This window comes from Anabas testudineus, chromosome 7 (assembly GCF_900324465.2).
Source record: "Anabas testudineus chromosome 7, fAnaTes1.2, whole genome shotgun sequence".
Lineage (NCBI taxonomy): Eukaryota > Metazoa > Chordata > Actinopteri > Anabantiformes > Anabantidae > Anabas > Anabas testudineus.
The window spans coordinates 11,635,867-11,656,047 of record NC_046616.1 but is presented as its reverse complement, the minus strand read 5'-3'; the positions used below and the strand labels follow the sequence as shown (position 1 = coordinate 11,656,047).

General features: G+C 40.0%; 1 protein-coding gene across 2 annotated transcripts; it reads left to right on the top strand.

Moving 5' to 3' along the window:
* The first annotated feature begins 361 nt into the window (after positions 1-361).
* On the top strand, positions 362-19,839 carry ampd2b (adenosine monophosphate deaminase 2b). 2 transcript variants are annotated; one of them, XM_026369088.1, is made up of 19 exons: positions 362-646; positions 795-981; positions 11,819-11,943; positions 12,094-12,224; positions 12,319-12,387; positions 12,496-12,598; positions 12,773-12,962; positions 13,249-13,390; positions 13,543-13,632; positions 13,752-13,881; positions 13,983-14,177; positions 14,321-14,452; positions 14,573-14,736; positions 14,830-14,956; positions 15,055-15,218; positions 16,025-16,145; positions 16,336-16,509; positions 17,174-17,284; positions 17,390-19,839. In XM_026369088.1, exons 2-19 carry the CDS (start codon positions 882-884, stop codon positions 17,603-17,605), a joined length of 2,484 nt encoding a protein of 827 aa, XP_026224873.1. In that variant the 5' UTR covers positions 362-646; positions 795-881; the 3' UTR covers positions 17,606-19,839. The 2 variants fall into 2 exon arrangements, with proteins under 2 accessions (XP_026224873.1, XP_026224874.1); XM_026369089.1 differs by lacking the exons at positions 362-646; positions 795-981 and adding exons at positions 7,470-7,537; positions 7,716-7,851.
* The last annotated feature ends 342 nt before the right edge of the window (positions 19,840-20,181 follow it).

Below are 20,181 nucleotides of genomic sequence, written 5' to 3'. Positions count from 1 at the left end.
ATACAACAGTATTTTGATCTAAGTGCTAATTGCTCCAGCATGCTAACAGGCTCACGGTGACATGCTGACATGCTGGTGTTTAGCAGGTGTAACCATTACCTTGAGTGTTAACAGGTGCAAAATGGAACTAAACACAATCTGATGAGTTCATCATTGATGTTTCATGTCATTCACGTCTATGACATAGTTAACATGTAGAGACATCAAACCCCAAATGTCAACCTCATGGTGTCACGTTGCTATAATAACTCAAAATGTATCATAAATATTTTAGTTTGACACTTTTTCAGTTTTATTTTACGCCATAAACTGTAATAAAATTATTTGCACTACATAAATCAAATGTTTGTCACACTTTTTGCATTTGCAGTTCTAAACAACTTTTCTCCTCGCTGGGTTGCCCACACATCGAGTTGTGGTTGTTATGGCAACAGCAGCACCGCAAGCCGCTGCTGTGTGTATTGTACCCTGTATGTGTTTTGCATGGCAGGGGGGAAGCCGAGTCTCTCCATCAAGCCCCCATCCTCCGTCGGCGCTGCAGCTCAGGCAGGGGGAGTCTTTCGGAGGAGGCGGGGCTTGTTTTGCTGCAGAGGGATGCTCCACAGCCCCATGCTGGACCAACCAGTCTGGAAATCCCTGCTCACAGGCAAGTAGCACACACACACACACACACACACATATTTATGCTGACTGCAAAAGCCCCCCAAGCTTCCAGCATCTGTGCTACATCTAACCTCTTCTCTCCTGCATGTCCTCCACCTCCTCCTTTCTCCTCCTCCTCTCTCACTCTGTAGATATCCGACGCTCCGTCCTCCGCAGCTCTGACTCACTCAGCTCTCCTTTTCCCATCGGAGCCAATTTGAACCATACGACCTAGGAAAATGTCCTCCAACCTGCCCTCTGGGACTGTCACTGGGGCGAAAAACAAGCCCCTCTCCCCGTTTAAGAAGCGGGGCAGCCTTCAGTACGCGGCCAGCACAGGTGAGTGAAGGGATGCTGGGGACTCTGAGTGTGCCGGTCCTGACCTGAGCATGAACTCTGAATCATGCATGTGTATAAAAATTCAAATTAAAAAAAAAATAATTATAATTTTTGTGGTTTTGTGAAAACACTCATAAAAATGAGTGACAGTGCAATACTAGTTCTCTGTGAGTAGTTTGGGAAAATGCTAACCTGTTGATTAGAGAGGAGGTGCAGCAGAGGATGCTCTCTGTGCAGGATTTTAGCATTTATACGCAGCAGTTCATGTTACTGTGCTTGCTCACAGCTCATCCTTTTATCCTTCATTTTTACATTAATTTTAACTTGCATATATTCTCTAGCATCAGCCAGATCCTCACTTTATTCGCAGAATGATCAGAGGATGCTATATGAAACAGATTTTATGCTGCTTCATTTTCAAGCTAGCAACTTTTTTTTACGAAAAATCATTCAAAACATGTTGCATAAGTTGAAAGATGCAAGCACAAGCTCAGACTTCGACTTTTCTATATATAGGCTCTTCCCTTCTGAGCACAGCGATGTGTTGCTTAGATATAGATGATGATGTTATTTTTCATGGTTGTTGCCTGGAAAGAACATGTATGTTGGTACCTCAGGACTTGATCCCCTGCTGAATGAGAGGATTAGCCTCCACTCCGATGTATGCACATGCTGCCTCAGCCTTTCATCCAAACACAAAGAGTGTAGAATGACCATATGACGAAATGCCGCCCATTTAAACACAGCTCTCTCTGTTCATTCAGAATCATCTTTCGACCTCAACACATTTCCTCTGAAACATAAATCATGTTTATTATTTAGAGTTTCATTTAGCGCTGTGTTCACTCTTCAGTGACTCTCTTTCTAGGCAAATATGGTGACATAATTTCAGCTGTTCCCACTGCAGGTTTTTCTTTCAAGAATTTCGTGATATGAATATCAATACCCTGAAACAAGACTGATGCAAAGGGTCCAGTGTGGAGAAAATGACACTCGAATCTCGACATCTTGAAGTTAGTTTATTGGTGTTGGGAGCGGCTGGGATAATCCCTCCCCTTACTGGTGGATTTTAAAATATTAGAATTACATAACAGCATCTTAAAAATAAGCTGTATCTGTAACATCTCCCACAGCCAGGTCATGTCGCCACAGGAATGTGACTGTGATGTTGCAATGTTTACCAAGTTAGATTCGTGTTTAACCACAAATGTTTTTTTTTTTTGTTGTTGTTTTCATTGCTACTGATGATTACCCTCATTTAATTCATTTCAATTCAATTCTATTTATATAACGCCATATTACAACAGAAGTCATCGTAAGGCACTTTACAGTGTTTATGGTTTGAGACCTTACAAAATAGAGAATTCTAGAGAATTCTAGATAATTCTGCTTACAGAATTATATAGAAAACCCAACAACCCCACTTGAGTATTAGACGACAGTGGAGAGGAAAAGCTCCCTCTAACGGAAGAAACCTCCAGCTGAACTAGGCTCGATGTGGGCGACCCTCTGTCTCGACTGGTTGAGGTGAATGGAAAGAGGAGAGGGAAAAGGACAGCAGGCAACAAAACAACAACAAGCAGCAGAAACACTGGCAGGTCGGTAGGACCAGTAACTGCACTCTGGAGAAATACAGCTCCAAGGCCGAGGACACTTGCAGAGGAGATCAACTATCATCGGACTAAAGATAGTTGGTTATAAGACTGAAGAAGCTACTTAGATGAGTAGAGAAACGTTTCGACTTAACAGGAAGGAAGTCTAGTTGCCATGGCTCAACTTCCAGGCGGGGAGCCAATGGAGAGAAGCTAATGTAGGAGAAATATGATCTCTCTGGCTATTTCCAGTCAGAACTCTGGCTAAGTCTATTGATTTTAAACACAGTTTTTATTGAAATCCAACACAGGCTGTTTTTTTTAATTTTCTGTAAATCTGCATGAAAGGGACTGTGCTCAGATTCTGAAGCCTCTGAAGTTAGATTGAAAAATTCAAATGTGCAGAAACACATTAAGATAACGTTCATATTTTCTGTTGTGAAAACATCAAGGGAACCATCTGAGTAAGCAAAGATGACATTTAGGTGACTCATCTTCTTTTGTATTTCAAAAGGGCACTCATAGTTTGCGGCAGATCATACAGTACAGTCTGTATAAATAAGACTGTGGAGTAATTATAATATGATTGGATTAGATGGAATATTAAAAAACTACAACTGTCACATATCAAAGTGGTAAATGCATCTCTAATAACGTGGTTGTTAATCCTGGTTCTGCTGCCACCACTCAGGATAATAAATTATAAGTAGTCTGACACTATTGTGTGTTCAGATTGGCACTTAGCTATCTGGAGGAGCTTTAGCACGTTAGATTGTTGTAATAAGAATATTAAACATTCGATCCAGACTAATGAGCTCTTTACTGATCAATCAGTGCAGCAGAGCGGAGCAGCTGTGAAAGGCTGCAGCAGTATTTAATCAGCACTAAATACGTTAATATCGCCCAAAGCTCGCTTTCTTTCTTTCCTTTGTGCCCCTCTCTGCACATAATGTACTGTTCCGTGTCCATCAGACAGCCTTTTGCCGTCTCGTGCTCGTTACTCTGTAAAGCATTGTCCATATTTAGCACGTTATTGCAGGACGTGTGAAGCGAACTCGGCAGAGAGCAGCTGTGGGTGATTCACTTCTCTGGCTGTGAAAAAGGTAGTTCTGAGATTAGAGCACCACCCACTCACCAGTTAGCCTATTCTGTGCCTCGTGCTGTTTTGCACTTACTAAACTACTTAAGTCCACTCAAATAAAAAGAGGTTTGCGTAGCAGTAGATATTTGTTTATTGTGCAATTTACTGTAAGTGACATGAATATTAAAGGATAGATTCACTATGTTTATTGGTGTCTTATAACAGTCAGATACTTATATGAACATTGAACAGGGTTTTTCATGCTGTAACTTTTGTTCCTGTTCATAATAGCCATGCAAATATCCTTTTCTAAGCCCCTTACAGTGGAAGTGAAGAGGGCTCAAATGTGCAGTCCTTGCCTGGTGCAAAAATGTATTGAAATAAGTCTCTAGAGCTAGAATAAGATTTCTAAGTGGATATGTACCAAAGTTAAAGTCTTTTTCACTATAAAATCGTCTCTTTGTTCTTCCCTGCCATGTTACAGTGTAAAAATAATCAGTAATAGAATTTCTCAGTAAAATACTGCCGTTTTAGATGATTTCCACTTAATGTGGCTAATCTGAGAGTTTGAAGTAGTAAGTAAAAATACACAAATACTATAAGAGAAGTACTGTAAATAGCAAAGGTTCTACAGTAATTATGCAGCAGAATGATGCCGGTGTGTTTCATATTATTATGTATTCATTTTTAAGTAGTATTTTGATGTGTAGTGTGTTTTTTAATAGTGTTTAATTATTTGACACACCTTTGGCTAGTTTAACATATAGTACTACTTCATCAGTGCCTCCTTATTGTCTGTGTCTCTGTGACTCACATGAAACAACATCTGGACTTGTAGAGGCCTCATGGACTTGTGCTGTCCTGTGGGTGGAGTCACCTCTGTGGTGGTACACTAGATACAGAGATACCAGCTGTTGATTGTACATGAAGAGCCAGAGTCTTGTTTGGAAGGTACGGTGTATGTTTCTTTAGTAACACTTTGTAGTTAGCATTAGTGTAGTAGTATATGTTACATAAATAGTTTATAACCTACCGTAATGTAGTTGTGAGCTGATATAACAACATTTAAAGTGTTTACAATTAATAAGTTGTAATATATTAATGTTATTGATTATCTTATTATACAGCAGTAAGTTACATACAACTACATGATCTGTTATAATGATTAGATATTTATATTCTGCTTGGAAATATGGATTTAAATTATTAGAATAAAGTCAGTATCTAGAGGCTCAAATATTGTTCCAGTTCAAGCTTCTCAAATTAGGAAATTATGTGATAACAACCAAAACGTATATATATATTGTTTGGACTAAAGCTTAAGACACCACTGATGATACAAGGAAACTTGTCAATGCAATTTATTTACATTTTTGTAAACTAAAAATTGATCAATAAATGTAATTTTAAACTACAGTCTGCACCTCAACCAGCTACATGCTAATCAATCATATAATTGAACATTTTATATATAAAGTATATATATTTTTTTTATTTCTTTTTATGTGGTACATTAACTGTGGTATTACTTTCTCTGCTTAAGTAAAGGGTCTGATTGTTTTTCACGCTGCTTTTATTTAATTCAGCTTTTGTGGATTAAAACTTTTCCAGCTTCTAGAGTTTAATTTAGTCCTTAAATGAATGTCTCACACCTCATGAACTTGTTTTTATGTGACTGTGTGTGTTGCGACTTTGGACCATCAGAGGGAGCCTGGTCTGAATAAATGGAGCCGTGCTGACGAATCAATGCGCAGCAGTCTTGCTTGTTGTGCTCCTCCTGGTGCAGAACAACTTGATTAGTCCTCTTGAAAGCAATTTTTGCTTTGAGTGCCCTGAAAAACACAAGAATTTAACCTCGAGAGGCAGAGCAGTAATTGGATGGTAGTTGAATTGCATTTGACTCTGTAGTGCTCTGTTTTTTTTGTTCAGTTATACAACTGTGAAAATGGAGAGTCCACCTTTTGTGCAGCTCTCTTCATACATCTAAAAGCAAGAGCAACCTTTATCATATGCACAGTATACAGTATAATGATGATGCTCATCATGCTGTAAGAACTGGTGATAAAACAGTTTAAAGGAAAAGGCCTTTTTTTATTATTGTTGTTAACAAATACAGTGACCAATACCAAAACCAACAATCATTTAATCCTCAAGCAGAGACTCTCTTTGGCATTTATGCAAAAAGTACAGTTTAAAATAGTCGAGCAAAGACGTTAAAACACAGCTGAAAAAAATAAAATCTGGAATTTTGTGTTTAATATTGTCAAATACATTAAATTCTAACTATAAAGACAAATCAGTGGAAATCACTGTTGGACTACAGTGTGCTAACAGTGTGCAGTTTATTCTCATAAGCTGTCCTGCTACTGTCAATGCTCAATAGATTACCAGTATCTGGATGAAAACGTTATTTACCTGTGTTTGACCTACATCTGTTAGAAACCACAGCCCCCAACTGCTGCTGCTAGGAAATTATTTGGCAGTTTTAGAAAATAAACATATATTTTTTGACACTTTTTAAAAGATTGACGTCTTCAGAATGGGTGACACAGACCACGCAGGGAAATGGAATTAGAGAGGGTTGGACTGACACATTGTTCGTTTGGTATTTTTGGTATTTAACCAAAAAATATAAATGAATTCCATGAAAACAGCACAATTGCTAAATGTGTTGGGGTCAGAGAAGGTAAAGATTTCTTCTTCAGTTTTAAACTGAGACAAATTGAGTTGATCTCTAGACAGGATTGAGAAAGAGAAGATAAGATAGGCAGTGCAAACATTTTATACAGTACAACCTAATGTTGATTTAGCTTAAAAGCCTCTTTTTATTTGGTTGAAAATGAGTGGAATTAAGTTTTAGTGAACAGAAGGTTCAGTCAGCATCATTTTATGTCGTGTAACACTTTAAATGAGTTTGAAAGACTTGTTTAGCCTCCAAGTTAGGCACCTCCATTATTTAAAATCTTTCTTGATTTATTTGAAGGTTTGATAATCGTCTCACTGTCCGGATCTGTCATGACTGGAGGTTTCGTTCTGTACCTCAAATTTACTGCGAGTCGTCTGACACAAATTGGAGGCAAAGAGCAGCCCAGCAAAGTCTCTGTGTAATGACTCAGCTGACACATAGAAAAGTTCACATTTTTCAGCACATTTCTCCAGTTTTTGCTGTTATCCAGAGCAAATTTACATTCAGAGCAAAAATATAATAAGAGAGATATGACTGCAGGAGAGCTTGCACACTGCAGATGCAATGAGGGATTTCACAAGCATTTGTTATTTCGTGTCATGAATTTGCATCAGTTCAAGGTGTTACTGATGCCTTTTTCATTTAGCACACACATAGTGTTGTGTTTATAGCATGGGAACGCATGTCCCTTGTAACTATAATGAGGACAACGTGCTGGCCCTTTAATTTCATTCATGTGAGAGGAGATCGAGGCAAGCTCTCATTTATTAGGCAGTCGTCTCGCTCAAACTGTTGCTATTCAGCTGGCAAAACAAAGACCGCTACATCTCAAACCTTACCGTTAAGACAGCTCCATTTATTCACACACATGCACAGATGACACAAACATCCTCAGCACATGCTCCCCTCAGCAAAACACAGCACCAAGTATTACGTAGTCAAGAGAGGGGTGCCGCTAGAGAAACTCACAGCAGGACGATCCGCATCCGCCGGTGATGTATGTCGTCTCCCCCCCGCATCCTCTCCCTCCTGTGGTACAATCCAGATAGATGTCAGAGGCATTTAAATGAGGAGGATCAGCTCCAGAGGCAGCTAGAGCAGCGACAGCTGGCCTGAACCAGGAGGCAGACAGAGCAGAGGGGGGTCACACACTGGGATGTGAGGGGGCAGTTCATGGATCTGCTGGACCAGCTCTTTGTATGTATGACAGGGACAGATTAAGGGAAAAGAGGAGATGACTATTTGAGTGTGTGAGTGTGTTGGTATGAAAGCATGTGTGTGTGTTGTTTTCCAGTTTTGTCATTTGACTTGAGTGTTTGAAGTGTTTCTTTCTTCTCTCTTTCCATCCCTATCTGAATCTATCTTGAAAGGACAGCAGACGCCATCCTGGGCCATTTGCTGTTTGGCATGCTCCATCTCCCTGCCAGGGCAGTCTCTCTCTCCCTCTCTCTGTCTCTCTCTCATCTCACAGTCCTACTAGCTGCTGGTTAACGCAGGCTCTGAGGAGACAGGTACGCTCCACTACCCTCATCCTGTGCAAAAAGCACAAACAACCCTCCCCTCTAACTCTCCCCTCTTTTTCCTTTCCCTCTTTCATACTCACTTCCACTGTCCCCGCTTGTCCCTTGACGGATTTGTGTAACAGCCCAGAGCAGTGCTGTCTTTAGTGTGCTGAGGAGAATGTGTGCCGATTGATTGCCCCACAAACTAGCTTTGTCATGTCTTTGGAGGATGGTGCAAAGATGCAATTGTGCACAAGGAAGCAAAGCAGATCGATAAACTCTGCTGACCGCACCTGCAACTGTGTGATCAGATCGAAATGGTGGTTTTCAAGACTAGTGGACATTATACATTTGTATTTTTAGTATTTATTTTCTTCATAGTTCAAGTAATACGGTTAAAGGAATGACAGGATGGAAGCGTCTTGTAGAATACCAACTCTGGCCTGCAGACATGCAGTTCTTGCAGCTGCAGAGGCTAAACCAAAGATTTTGATTACACATCTACGAGAGACATCAGCTGTTTCATGCAGAGCCAGTGAGAGATGCTGATGAAGAAGAATCCTTCATAGGAACAGAGGAGATCCTGCTGCATTCCCTCTGCTGTGCATGTGTGTGTTTGTCTTTTAGACAAGAGACACTGTATGATGTGAGCAGCCAGATTTAATTTGAGTTTGTTGAGTTGTCTGCAATATTTTTTTGTGAAAGGCCAGAGCATAATAGAGCTGATGCTTTGTGTTGGTCCAGTTACAGTATATTATATAAACTGTATGTTTATGGGTTTATAGATCTCTTACTTGTGGATGCCAAATTGTTTCAATCAAAATATTCTGGCACTTATACAACCTTCAGGAGTTAGCTTTTTGCTGTTAGTAACATTTATCTCTAATAATCTTGTGAACATTGACAGTTTTGCTGTTTTGTTCAGATTCAATTTATATGTAGTCATTTGTGCTGAGACAACTTCAGAACTTGTCTTTGATTAAGTTAAAAAAGAAACATAGAAAATCTTTATATTCTTCAATGCACAGCTGAAAAAAAAGTTTAAAACTAACATAAAACTCTACTGTTTGTATTCGTTGTCCTGCTGTGATCCTGCTTTCTCAGCAGCTCTGTTGCGTATGAGCTGTGAGTAGATACGACTTTCACTTTGAGACACTTTGAGAGGCTGTGAGTTACTGGCCTCTCCTGTGGGCTGAATACCAAATCTGCATAGTCAATGGAAGCAGGTAAACAGAGGTTAATGATGCATGGTCTGCTTGGTGCTGGAAATACAGATGGAGCAAGGAGTCCTTGGATGTCGAAGTGTAAGCACTGAGGAATTAGTAATTATATTGTGTTTTCTGAAATGACCCCAAAAAAAGCAGTAGCTCTAGATGAGGTTGCATGAGATGCCTTTTGACCCCTGACCTCTGGCTCCCCTCTGGCCTGTAGGCTTTAGATAACTTCCCACTTGTTATCTCACTCTGCGTTGCTGCTGAAATATGCATGCAGTGGTCCTTTGGTAAGCTGATACCACTTGACCTCGTTTTAAGTTTCAGCGGTAATGTGGAACAGTGAGCTGAGCAAGTTTGTGTTGTGTTGTCTTTGATTCAACATGTTTTTTTTATATGAGACATCTGGTTGTGCGTGGAGATACAATCTGTCTTACTCATTTGTATAAAACCCTCGTGCTGCTTCCCTCCTGCGCCCATTAGATCAATAAAAGCTTCAGCTGATGAGATTACGTAGTATGTGTTCAAGTGAAACATGGTTGACTATGTTTGAGTGGTTTGCTCTCCAACTGTGTAGGGGATGAGTTGTTACATAATCATAGATGCTACTGATCCAAATATAGCAGCCATTAGGGGATTAGCTCAGGGTCTGGAAGGCCTGGCTAGGCTCGGCTTTATTGTGGCCCAGCTTGGATGTCTTTGCCGCTGGTCGCCTCCTGCCCTCTGCACCAGTGTCCAGTGTCATCACGATAAATTGATATATGCCCAAAACTGACAACACAGATAATATCTTAGCTGGCCATTACACTGAACAGACGCGTCCCCTCCCACCCCTGTCCTACCAGAGGACAGCCGCTCTGTGGCTTGACTTTATGACTGAGACTGGAGGACAGCGTGTTTTCTGTGTCCAGTTGCAGTTCTTTCAAAATGTTTGCAGATGACACAACATTAGTTCTTTGCTTTTAAAATGTAAGTAGTGCAACTGCAAAATATTTTGAACAGTGATTTTTCAAATAATAACAATAATAGATAATTGTATTTATATGCAATGAATATGTAATTATAATAATTGTTTTTTGTTTTTAAACCTGAAACCTCAATGACAGAAACACACGCCAGAAACTTGTAAAGACCCTGTTAGAATAATGAAATGGCTGAAGTCAAACTCCTTCAAATCATCATTGGTGAACTTGAATTAAACATAAAACATTTAGTGTATTATGTTCGCAAATGGACACTCACCTAAACTGTATTTACCTTTCATCTGTATGTAGAATAATTCAATCAAATTCATTTATAAGCATGTTAGCTCTGTCATTGTGGGCATGTTAGTATGCTGACATTAGCATATCACTCTCATAAAGCGGTCAGCGTGACTGTAGCCTGCTTGTCATAAGACATATTGTTGACAGCGGTCGGTGGGTAGAACTCTCAATTGGTTCTTATCCTGTCTTTGCAAATTTATTTCCAATTATATTTATGGAGCTACTTTATTTTTACATACTTTTACTTTCCCTGGGACCCTTTAATGTTTATCTGTTTTAGAGGTTTACATTTCCTTCTGGGTTCGTTACTTTTCTGCCTTGTGCTGCAGGCAAACTTGTCCTGTGTCTTGAGTGGGATGTGTTGATTGGACGGTGTTAAACAGAAACTTGAAGTTTGTGGTGAATTGTGTGGTGGCCAACGGTTACACAATCACCTCCTTTCTCTTTATAGCTTCTGTCTGCTTCACCAAGTGTTAAGATGCCTTTTAATGAAGATTTTGTCATGTCCTAATTGGCACAGTTAACTGGACTCTCTGGTCTCCTTCACTGTCCCCATGGAGCAGACAGACCCAGACATGCTGTGTTAAATAAACCAGACTCTAAACTTAAACATAGGACATAATACAAAGTCAGTGCAGTTTAAATATCAGAGTCCAGGCTTGACTTCAGTCTAAAAAATGCTAAAAGGGCCACTGATACTGTAGAACGAATACAGACTGAAATATTTAGCAGGACAATGAATATTTCAGTGTGTAGATTCTAGGGAAAGATTAATATCGTTATAGCTGAATATATGCTGAGGGGGAAAACCCAGCAGTGAACACATTGTCTGTCCTCATGATATCTCGCAGACAAACGCTCTGACTCCCTTTATTCAACAAACTTCTCTCTCAGTATCCACTCACAGTGTTTGTCGTCCCGACTCTTATTTTGAAGGACCTTCGTTTTTCCTCCTAGCTTTTCCATGACAACGGGGTTTGTATAAAACTTGAGTCTTGCAATGGCAACAATGGAGGGTATTAGCCCATGTATGTGCTGTCAGGCTCGCCACCTGAATGGTCCTTTGTTTCTCAAGGCACAAATAGCCTCTGGGCTCAGGCTCCAATGCTGCAACAACAAGATTCAACAGACTGTTTTGATTTCTGTGAAATATTTTGGAGCACAGAAAAATGATAGTAGTAAAACTACTCTTGTAAGGCTGGTTGCACTAATTCAGCTGATTCATGTTTATGTCCAAGCCACTTTTTTATGCTCTGTAAAGGAAAATTATTGCTATTTTGTCATTATTGATAAAGTCATTGACAGTTAATAGGATAGCTGTTGAAAGCAAATCTGATTTGTGTGTGTTTAGACTTAAGAGGATTTACTTTTCTGACTAGTTTCATTAAAAGATTCAGACGTCTTAAAAGTTGAAAATGAAGCCTGGATTATTCTTCAGTTACTGAAAAGATGCATGGTTTTCTCCCTCTTTTTATGATTTGTGTCCATTCTTATCTGCAGTTGAACCCCGTGGTGCCCGCCACCTCCTCACTTCCCAGCATTCTTTGCCTGGGATCCCTGTGGCTTTGAAACAGTCCATTGACCTGCGCACATCCATGGATGGAAAGTACAAGGAAATTGCTGAGGTCAGTATTTAGTGGTTGAGTTAATAATTAAACTAATAAATTAAGATATACACATATTCATAATGTGGTTTACTGTGTGTGTGTGTGTGTGTGTGTGTGTGTGTGTGTGTGTGTGTGTGTGTGTGTGTGTGTGTGTGTGTGTCTCTGAAGGAGCTGTTCTCCCGTAGCCTGGCTGAGAGTGAGATGCGCAGTGCCCCCTATGAATTTCCAGAGGATAGCCCCATCGAACAGCTGGAGGAGAAGCGTCATCGCCTGGAGCGGCAGATCAGCCAGGATGTCAAGTAAGTGAGAGAAACCAAGGAAGTGGTGGTTCATACACAAATGCATGTGAGTGTGTTGGCAGTCAGACTTTGCCTTCGTCCTCTCTGTCCTCAGGTTTGAACCTGACATCCTCCTCCGGGCCAAACAGGAGTTCATGAAGACTGACAGTGCCACTGATCTTGAGTGAGTGTTTTCACCAGCTACAGTAAAAAGTGATTTAATAACCCTGTGATCGTGTGTCCCAAACCACAAATAGAAATGTAACTGGTCTAAATATTGGTCTATCATCAGATATATGAAGGAGCAGAGCCAAGCTCCTGACCTGCAGGAGAGAGAGCAGGTTCCAGAGCGAGAGTACCAGAGAGTCACTATTTCTGGAGAGGAGAAATGTGGGGTAAGTCACAGTGGTCACTGCAGTAAAACAGCAAGTATTTCTCAGTCAAAGCACAGACTTTGTTTAGTGTTGTTTCTCACAGTCAAATAGCACCTCCTCTCTCAAAAAGACACCTCGTAATTTGTTGTTTGTTACTATCTTCATTCCTTTTCATCCTATTGTTCTTCTGTCAAGGTTCCCTTCACAGATCTGTTGGATGCTGCCAAATGTGTGGTGAAGGCTCTGTTCATTAGACAGAAGTACATGAGTCTGTCGCTGCAGAGCTTCTGCAGGACCACCACTCGTTACCTGCAGGAGCTGAGTGAGAGGCCACTAGACTTAGATCTTTATGAAGAGGATATCCCAGAGACCACAGTCACTGCAGGTACAGTGGCTTCAGAAAGTATTCAGAACCTTCACTTTGTTCCACTGTTAATTGTGTAGATGTAAATATCACTGAATAAAATCATCTACACACAATAACTGAGCATAATAGAACTGATGTGCAGTACTCTCACATTAAGACATAACGTGCACACTCACAGATTTCACGATCCATCTGTTACGTGCCCCTGAAAAGGCTGTCACAGCCTGCAGGCAGACCTACACTGCATGTGCACTCCCTCCTCACTCCAAGCCGTGACACAGTGCTGCGTTCTGTCTCCTCTCAGATGCCACAGTGCACCCACCTGTTTCCGAAACACACCCCTATGAGAACCAGGACCCTGCCAGCATGCCCCCCGATATGGGTTACGGTTGCAAGATGGTGGATGGTGTCATGCATGTGTACACAACGAGGAACATTATGGAAAAGTGAGATGTTTGTCATGAATCACTTGGTGCACAAATGTTTTATACCCTGGCGTTTAATTTGATAGGGTGCGTGTCTGTTTTTAGACTCAATTCACACATTTTGTTGGCAGCAAAGATAATCTGCTTCTGCTTACACTTTTATGTGCTAACAGGAGCACAGAGCTGGACCTGCCGTATCCAGATCTGCAGGAGTACATCGCTGATATGAACGTCATGATGGCGCTCATTATCAACGGACCAGTGTGAGTTAAACATCAATTACAAGTCCATAGTCCAGAAAGAACAAAAATGATGACAAAATTTTGAGATAAGTTTTCAAAACATCTCAATAAATAAAGTTTTATGTTTCACATTGTCACAGAAAGTCCTTCTGCTACCGCCGCCTGCAGTACCTCAGCTCAAAGTTCCAGATGCACATCCTGCTGAATGAGATGAAAGAGCTGGCAGCACAGAAGAAAGTCCCGCATCGAGACTTTTACAATATCCGTAAGGTGAACTTGCCAGCTCTTTCTGTTTTGCTTAATCACATTAATTTGATGTAATGTAGAACCACACTTCAGTATATCGATTTTTGGATTTGAATTGTTTACAGGTCGACACACACATCCACGCCTCGTCCTGTATGAACCAGAAGCACCTTCTGCGTTTTATTAAAAGGGCTATGAAGAAGTATCCTAAAGAGATTGTTCATGTGGAAAGAGGCAAGGGTCAGACACTGATGGAGGTGTTTGAAAGCATGAACTTGACAGCTTTTGACCTGAGTGTGGACACTCTGGACATGCATGCTGTAAGTAAAGCCCTTCAAGGACAGATGAAGAGCTTATCAGTTCAGAGGTGTTGCCTGGTTAAAAATATACCATGGTGTAGAAAGGACAAATGTTGTTTCGACCTGATAGATTGTGTAAAGAGAATGTTTCCACTTTTTTGCAGGACCGTAACACTTTCCATCGATTTGACAAGTTCAATGCCAAATACAATCCCATTGGTGAGTCCATCCTGAGAGAGATCTTCATCAAAACGGACAACTACATCAAGGGGAAATACTTTGGTCACATTATCAAGGTGCTCACTGAATACATAAACTGTTACCTGCACCCTGCAGTTTCACAAATTCATCACAACTTGCAGAGCGCTATGAGACAGTGGCGCCCTCTGCTGACCATTTGTGTCTCTGCGTCTCAGGAGGTGATGGCAGATCTGGAGGAGAGCAAGTACCAGAATGTGGAGCTCAGGCTGTCGATCTACGGGCGCTCCAGAGACGAGTGGGACAAACTGGCCACGTGGGCTGTCAAACATCAGGTCTACTCCAACAACGTGCGCTGGCTTGTGCAAGTGCCACGACTCTTGTGAGTAATCCCAGTGGTGGGAAATAACTGAATACAATGGCACGTAATTAAATACACTATTGAGGTACTCATACTCTTATTCTCTCTTCATAGTGATGTCTACCACACAAAGAAACAACTGTGTAACTTCCAAGAGATGCTGGAGAACATCTTCATGCCTCTGTTTGAGGTTACAGTGAACCCCGGCAGCCACCCAGAGTTGCACCTTTTCCTTCAGCACGTACGAAGTCTTTCCTGAAAACAAATAGTGTATTTGGTCGTTCACATTGTGCCAAATCTCAAAGGGTTTCACAGATCTCTTGTTGGTCCCTCGCACAGGTTGTAGGTTTCGACAGTGTGGATGATGAGTCAAAACCAGAACAGCATATCTTCAACCTGGACAGTCCACTACCAGTCAACTGGACGGAGGAGGATAACCCCCCCTATTCCTACTACCTGTACTATATGTATGCAAACATGACTGTGCTGAATCACCTGCGCAGGTATGTAACCACACCTCACTTTCAACTGCTGGCTAAAATCTGCTTTTCATTAATACCAGCAGTCCTGGACTGTATGTTAGCTCATACTATAGATATCTCACCAAGTGTTTAGTAGGAAGTAGGAGGTAACACATTTTTATGTTTTCACGTTTGTGAAAAAGATAAATAAAATAAAATGATTATTAGTCTGTAAAAGCAAAAACTATAGTAACAAAGGAGTTTTATTGTTCACCTTATTTTTTGTGAATTAAATATCAAAGAAACTATGACTTTTTTTATGCTTCTTTTAAAATAAAAACATAAAGAATAGCAGATGATTCATAAATAGTAATGGAGGATTTAACTGTTATAATCCTGAGATAATATATATTTAGATAGATGGATACAATACATATTTTAACATTTCTATACAGTTTTCTGTTGCCAAAAGGTGATCTTGACTTATAGACACCGATCTGTTATCAATGTAAATGTTGAAATTACATGAGTTAGTGATAGCTGATCTGAGCTGATATTGACCTTTCAAGCTGCAAACATTTAACCTACAGGCACAGTAGACTGTGGAAGAAAAGTCCTCTAGTTAATGCCCCACAGCTGGCATTGTTCTAACCCTTAGAGTAGTTTAAATAAAATGGGTGGTCAAATATACTTTGGCAGGCCTTCAGATAATTTGGCGACCCGCCCATTTAACGTCTTTTAGTGGCGAACAAAAGCAGACTGTAGTTTACTGAGCACAAGCAAAAGAAAGTTCCGTTTTATCTCCCTTTAATTTGTTGAAGTCATCCTGCCAAAACCTTTCATTCCAGGCAGCGGGGGTTTCACTCACTTGTCCTACGTCCTCACTGTGGGGAAGCGGGGCCGATCCATCACCTGGTGTCTGGTTTCATGCTATCGGAGAACATCTCCCACGGGCTGCTGCTTAGAAAGGTGTGACCTCACAATTACAGCATGTGCTTTAGAGTTTGTGGGAAAATGTGAATTTAAGAAAAGTAGTGCCTGGACTCTGCTCATCTGCTGTAGATCAACTGGTTTATTTTGTTTAGCCGAGTCAAAGTTTAGTGACTCATACACTTGTGGTTTATTGTTTATTACAACGCACATCCTCATGTGCCTGCAGGCTCCTGTGTTGCAGTATTTGTACTACTTGGCCCAGATCGGCATTGCAATGTCTCCTCTCAGCAATAACAGCCTGTTCCTCAGCTACCATCGTAACCCTCTGCCCGAGTACCTGTCCAGAGGCCTCATGGTCTCTCTGTCCACAGATGACCCTCTGCAGTTTCACTTCACCAAGGTCAAGTATTTCTAACATCCCACAATTTAGAGTTGTATTATTTTCAATTTTATAATTGTCAAGTTTGTTTGAACAGTACTTTTCAACAATGAGGCTATTGAAAGTGCTTTGCAAAAGACATAAAAGGCTTTTAAGTTTCACTGCCAGAATCTTTCCTATGTGGGATTCAAATTACATGTCCACACAAAGGAATACACGTGATGCAGAAGACAGCATCTTGAAATGTTTGTGGATGTGATGTCTGTAAAAAGATACTCAAGTTGTTCTTATGCTATTGCATTTTTGCTTCCGCTGGTCATTTAAGAACACACTCTGGGACCTGCAGTATCAGAATGTACTTGCTACGTGTCAGCAAAGCAACCAGGGGTGAAATTCTTTATTTTATGCTTTTAACGAAAAGGAAACTAAACCTAAGGATTACATCAGCGATGCCTGACAGATATATTTTGTTGTAGTTAACAGACTGGGAGCTGGTACTCTGCCAGATGACTAAATGTTGATTTATGTCAAAATCTGCTGCACTTCCAAAAAAAATTACACGGTGAAACTAAATTTATTGTAAATTACTTGGTGTTTGAGGTTTAGCTATAACGCTACATTGTCTTGAAACTCATGTGTAAGTCAATCTGTGTTTGATAGTTACATAATTTCTTGCTCTGTGCAGGAGCCCTTGATGGAGGAGTACAGCATTGCTGCTCAGGTGTGGAAGCTGAGCTCTTGTGACATGTGTGAACTGGCCAGAAACAGCGTGCTGATGAGTGGATTCTCTCACAAGGTATTAGTATAGAGCATATTACACATTATCCATTTTTACAGTTTGCAACCATGCTACAGTTTTTCTGCAAACAGTTAAATTTCACTGAATCCTATTCTGCATTAGATGAAGAGCTACTGGCTTGGCCCAAACTACATCAAGGAGGGACAGGAGAGCAATGATATCAGACGCACAAACGTTCCTGACATCCGCGTGGCGTACCGGTACGAAACCATGTGTGAGGAGTTGAATTTAATCACGCAAGCCATTCGTACAGATGAGCTGGAGACCATTGAGGAGGAGGGCAGTCTGTGTATGGGAGCTGTGCAGGCAGAGAAGTGAATGTGCAGCACAGCACAGCAAAGGTTCATCACATTCCCTGCTTTCATATCAGGACTTTGTACAGATTTGCATATCAATGTATCACATCTATGAAAGAGAAAAGCTTTGCCACAAACAGACTGAGAGCTGCTACTCTGGCAATATAAGAGAGGACCTCCAATCTGTGTACTTTACTTATACCTATAGTTTCTTTGAGTCATTCTTTGTCATCGTGACTACACAATGTCTCTTGATCTGTTTATTTTAATATTATTATATTTTCATGGTTTGTGACATTTGTCATTTGAGTTTCTGTGCAAAGTCTATTTTTTTCTTTTGTAATAATATTCACATTCAAAGTTGAACCCCTTATTTAAACATCACTGGATGCAACACTGAAATATTAAAAGAATGAAAACAATAAGGAACAATTGAACAAAGTAACTATCTACAGAGCCCTAGCTACCATGATGGTACAATTTAGAGATATTGAGATGCCAGGGGGAGTTTTAAAAACATACATAAATGTTGAGCTGATTCCAGTATTTAAAATCTCTACATATTCAAACTTTTATCCTACCAAAATGAACAAAAGTTCACATTAACATTTAAAATATTGCTTAGTCTCCTTATTTCCCAAGGGGGATCAGTAAAGTATGTCATTATTAAACTGCTGTGTCATGCAACAATCACATTCTGTTTACAGAGCTGATAGTGTTTGATTGAGGTGACAGATGTTTGTTAGAAACCAACGTACACATTTGTTTGCTGAGTCATTTCTAACATTTGAACATTTGTCTGCAACCTGACTTATGAAATCACAACTTTGAACTCAACTAGTAGTTGCTACAAATTAGGAAATAATCTTAAACACATTTAAAAACTGGTTTGAGCTCAAATCAGTGGAATTTCCTTGACAGGACCGCTACATTTAAACAAACACTCCACATGCAAACGATCAGCTAACGAAATGAATAACAGATGAGTTCAATGAAAGAACTATTTTATATCAAGAGGAGTGGAGGGTAGGGCAGACTTCCACTGATGAACTCTGTCTCTCTAAGATCTTTGGCACAGCCCTAACTGCATACATTTGTTTAACATGTGATGCAAAACCAGTTAAAGAATATTCATAGTCACATTAGAAATGCTAACTGATTTACTCTGGTACAATTGGCATTTTTTGTCATTATCCACAGAACAATTCCTCGTGCTGTGACAACAACAGATGATATTAACACATTTCCCACAGCTGCTCTGTGTGATGTTGTTGCTATTTTACAGTCTTTACAGTGATTCAGTAGGGTTGCATGAAGGCATGTCAATATTTGTTTCTGATGTGTAGTAATGCTGCAGCATCTACAAATGTTATTTTTGTGAACTGTAAATGTGGTACCATCTTTCATTTACACACAGATATTTAAAATTCATACATGTTTCGAGGTTATAGTGCAGTTAATGATGCATGAAGAGCTGTTCCCTAATTTTCACTTACTGCACAAGTTCACCCAGTGCCAAATCCCTGAGTAAACAGATTTATAGAGAACAGAAAGTTGACTAACTTCTGCCTTCGGTTTGAGTCCTGGTGTTATCAGTAGGACTAGCATCCTGTGTGTCCTCCCAGAAAATTATATGTGCTGTTTGTGAAATATTATTTAATGACATTTGTGTCTATGAAGAATAAATGTTTACACAGGATTGTTTGCCTCTTGTCAGTTTAAACATCTCAGAAAGTGAGTGAATGTCTTGTAAAACTGAAAATGTCAGGATACAAAAGCCAAAAAATTAATATATAGTTGATCATTAGAGGTTCTGTATAAAGTATGTGAGGAAAAACAAAGATTGCATTGTGGGCTGTGCTTCTAATCAGCTCATTATTCTCCAATGTGGGTCAAAGTTAGCAGGAATTCAAGCACAAAATTCAGACCGATTACAGACCCCATCATCTTGGCATTAAATGAATGGGGAAATAAAGAATGAATGGTTTTAATTATACTCAGTAAGACTTGGAAAACAAAGTTAACTGACCTTAAGCACAGCTGCCATTCCCTGCATGTTACTCACTACATAAATAAAACGATTGATCAGTTAGTTTATAACAAAATAGTTGTCATCCAAAGTCTATTTCCTAGTACATCTGAGCTATGTGATAATTTCAGATTACGATAGATGAATTAAATTACAACATTGAGCTTGCATGTAAACGAACAACTGCACCAAAAGAAAAAAGAAAGACCGTGTGAAAGTAAGTGAAACTCAAAGCACTTAAAATTTGAATTAATGTAAACTAAATGTTCATTTTATTATTACTTCCATGTGATCCAACATAAGGTTTCTAGTTTTTAGTGTTAAACCATATGCCCTATAACTTTAACAGCTACAGCCATCATTGAAGTGCAGGTAGTAGTTAAACTGCAGAATACTTTTATCTTTTCTCTGTGCTCTAGAAAGATCTAGACTTGTAGTTTCATGATGACTCGGCATATACTGGGAGAAAACAGGATTTACATTCACAATGCCGTGTGTCAATCCCGCACAGACTTCTCACATAAAGTGGAGATTAAAAACATATCCGCCCTCTCCGTGAACCTATCCCA

Excerpts from the sequence above, each read along its gene's own strand:
- ampd2b (XM_026369088.1), top strand. The coding sequence starts at position 882 with ATGTCCTCCAACCTGCCCTCTGGGACTGTCACTGGGGCGAAAAACAAG. Across the intron at positions 13,633-13,751 it reads CTCATTATCAACGGACCAGT|AAAGTCCTTCTGCTACCGCC; the intron begins GTGAGTTAAACA and ends ACATTGTCACAG. Across the intron at positions 17,285-17,389 it reads TGAGTGGATTCTCTCACAAG|ATGAAGAGCTACTGGCTTGG; the intron begins GTATTAGTATAG and ends ATTCTGCATTAG.